The sequence below is a fragment of the Sapajus apella genome, unplaced genomic scaffold (assembly GCF_009761245.1).
Source record: "Sapajus apella isolate SASKATOON/1434 unplaced genomic scaffold, GSC_monkey_1.0 scaffold28, whole genome shotgun sequence".
Lineage (NCBI taxonomy): Eukaryota > Metazoa > Chordata > Mammalia > Primates > Cebidae > Sapajus > Sapajus apella.
Window position 1 is genome coordinate 4,585,884 of NW_022436968.1, and position 3,558 is coordinate 4,589,441.

General features: G+C 34.5%; 1 protein-coding gene across 5 annotated transcripts in view; it reads right to left on the bottom strand.

Moving 5' to 3' along the window:
* Nucleotides 1–3,558, bottom strand: part of GLS (glutaminase) — a 74,600-nt gene that overhangs the window by 61,041 nt on the left and 10,001 nt on the right. For 2 of the 5 annotated variants that reach the window (XM_032292613.1, XM_032292616.1), the window contains exon 3: nucleotides 388–517. In XM_032292613.1, the coding sequence (XP_032148504.1) occupies nucleotides 388–450 (63 nt within the window). In that variant the 5' untranslated portion in view covers nucleotides 451–517. Of the gene's footprint in view, nucleotides 1–387; nucleotides 527–3,558 lie in introns of those variants that run through there. The other 3 variants (XM_032292619.1, XM_032292617.1, XM_032292615.1) reach the window with 3 other exon arrangements.

The following is a 3,558-nucleotide window of genomic DNA, read 5'->3' on the forward strand; positions in this document are numbered from 1 at the left end:
AGCTACTCAGGAGGCTGAGGCAGGAGAATTGCCTGAACCCAGGAGGCAGAGGTTGCGGTGAGCCGAGATCGCGCCATTGCACTCCAGCCTGGGTAACATGAGTGAAACTCCATCTCAAATAAATAAATAAATAAATAAATAAATAAATAAAAGAAAATGAAAATATTCTTATCCTTAGATTTCTCTTTAGCCAGAATAACAAAGTTAAATATTTAAAATATTTTAAAAACACTAAATCCAGGGGCTTCACTTAACTTAAATTTCTTAAACAAAGCTAAAGTATTTTCTTTACCAAAACGCAACTACACAATTTACTCTCTAGACCTCAAAGTGAGCTGAATTTATTAAGTGATTGGGATATGAAAATATGTACATCAAAAGCATTACCTTTCCTCCAGACTGCTTTTTAGCGCTTTCATATAACTCATCAATGTGTGAGGTAAAAGACATAAAGTCAGGAATGACAAACTTTCTTCTAAAGGCTTGTGTCAACAAAACAATGTTGCTCTGAACACATCTGTGGAATGTAAGAAAAATAATTAATAAACTGGGTACCTTTCACATATTAGAACTTGGTAATAATAGTAATAATTCGGACACTGTTTAAATAATAGACATATTTATCATTTTATAGAACTAAATCCCAGAAATTATACTTTCCATATTCTTTTCTTTCCTTCTAGCAGTCTTTCAAGTAGTTGATTGTAAGCTGTTGAACATGTAAGAGAAATAATTTGGATGTGCCTATAATTGTGTCAAAAATTAAAATGGCAAAGCATTCCACCAGGTTTAAGTATTAAGACCATCTGAAACAAGTTTCTTACTCAGAGTTGGTAAACATTCAGCATGATGACATCTGGTTAAAAAATTCAAACTGCCTGCCATAGTTGAGATCTTGTTTATTTATCAAGTAATCTCAGAAATATATCTCTTAATTCTTATATAGCTATTACTAGCATTTTGTTTAAAAAGTACACATTTTGCATTTTAACATGTTTTTCCTAAATTATATCAACTTTGTTTAGTCAGATTAATTTACCTCTTAAATGAAATGTCTGCTAAAATGCTTGTAAAAATAATGTATACTTTGAAATAAAATTTCATTTGAAGTAGTATAATAATTAATTTTAGTCACCAAAAAGTTATATTACAATATTCCATTTAACATAAAATATGTAAATACAATGCAGAATAAAAAGGTTTCACTGAGAAAAAGTACTTTATAAATATAGTAAACCAAGTGGATGAGAGGGCATGACCTTCTCTAATAAATTGAACCAGTATTCTGCTTTTTACTAAAAGGAATTTAAGCCAGAAAATCAGTATATTAATGCAGCCTTTAAAAAGTTTTGCAAATAGATTACAACCAGTCATATATTCTGAGCTTCTTAAGCCTCTGTAACTCAGTAATAGAATATTTAATAATAAAGGAAGACTTGGCCGGGCGCGGTGGCTCAAGCCTGTAATCCCAGCACTGTGGGAGGCCAAGGCGGGTGGATCACGAGGTCAAGAGATCGAGACCATCCTGGTCAACATGGTGAAACCCCGTCTCTACTAAAAATACAAAAAATTAGCTGGGCATGGTGGCGCGTGCCTGTAATCCCAGCGACTCAGGAGGCTGGGGCAGGAGAATTGCCTGAACCCGGGAGGCGGAGGTTGCGGTGAGCCGAGATCACGCCATTGCACTCCAGCCTGGGTAACAAGAGCGAAACTCCGTCTCAAAAAAAAAAAAAAAAATCAAATGCTGATAAGCTGAAGTATTAAAGTCAAACCAGGCTGGGCGTGGTGGCTCATGCCTATAATCCTTTGGGAGGCCGAGAAGCATAGATCACCTGAGGTCAGGAGTTCAAGACCAGCCTGGCCAACATGGTGAAACCTTGTCTCTGCTACTCAGGAGGCTGAGGCAAGAGAATCGCTTGAACCTGGGAGACAGAGGTTGCGGTGAGCCAAGATAGCACCACTGTACTCCAGACTGGACGACAGTGTGAGACTCCCTCTCAAAAAAAAAGTCAAATCATTACTATAGGAATTTACTGATGATGTACCTGGATTCCTCACCAGTAAGTGATGTGATAGTATATTAGCAGCTTCTTTGTAGAAGAGAAAAAAACCACCTTGGCATTTTTTTTTTTAAGTCACTACTAAGTTTCAGGTAATAGCTATCTTGTTTAATCCTCAAATATCAACTCTACAAAGATTTCCCCACTTTACAGATAAGAAAATGAGACTCTAAGAGGCTTAGTAACTTGCACTAATCATAAATGAAGATATGAAAAAGTAGATACTCTCAGTATTTCTTGTTTAGTCTGTGGTAAATGAGAAATTTTTAAATCTCAATATTTTTATTCAAGTTGTTCTCCATGAAACCAAATTAAAGTTAAAAACCAAATTTCAAATTTTAACTATTAACAAAAATTCAGAAAACTATATACCCACTTGTTCAATATAAAATTAACATGTAGTTTAAAAATAAAATCCTAATAGAAATGACTACTGTTTCACTCATAAGGATTCCCCATTACAACATTAAAAAAGTATAGTCCCAATTTCCATAATTTATACAGTATTGACATTCTAGAGCTAAGAAATATTTACTCAATAAGCCTTAATCACTTTTAGATAGTTTCAATGTTAACCTCAAAATATTACCATTGTTTTAATATTTTTAATGTTTCACATAGCTTCTAAAACAACTTGCAAGTATCAGAGTTATTTTAATATAGATGCCATGAGTCTAACAGGAAATGAGAAGTCATATAAAAAATGAGCTCTGAAAAAGAGGTGCTTATGCTTTTCAGCAAGTTATATCTTTCTCTGTCCTTTGTTCAATTTTCTTATCTATAAGCTGGAAATAATCATTTTCTTTCCTTAAGTGTTTATAACTAAAAACTAATGCATGGCTGGGCACAGTGGCTCACACCAGTAATCCCAGTACTTTGGGAGGACAAGGTGGGCAGATCATGAGGTCAGGAGTTCAAGACCAGCCTGGCCAACATGGTGAAACCCCATCTCTACTAAAAATACAAAAATTAGCTGGAGGTGGTGGTGGCCATCTGTAATCTCAGCTACTCAGGAAGCTGAGGCAAGAGAATCATTTGAACCCAGGAGGTGGTGGTTGCAGTGAGCCAAGATCACACCATTGCACTCCAGCATGGGTGAAAGGGCTAGACTCCATCTCAAAAACAAACAAACAAACAAAAGAATGCATAATGGTTTACAAAACATTTCTCACAAATAATTTTTCATTAGTAAAATAACATAATAAATATGAAAAATTTAAGAAAATCAAACATACAAATGAAAGGCTACCATCCACTTTCTTCCAGAACAAAAAGGTCAAAAAAATTATGATCATACAAAGAAACAGTTCTAATACTTATAAGGTTAAAAATGCATGAATAAATAAAGGATTAGTTTTCAACACAAATACTTTTACTTCTATTCATTTTAAGAATTACTAACATTAAAAACAATTGACTAGCAAGCTGGGTACAGGCAGTCTCCAACTTCCAAATAGGTTATACTCCAAAGAGTACGCTTAGAACATATTTTCCCAAG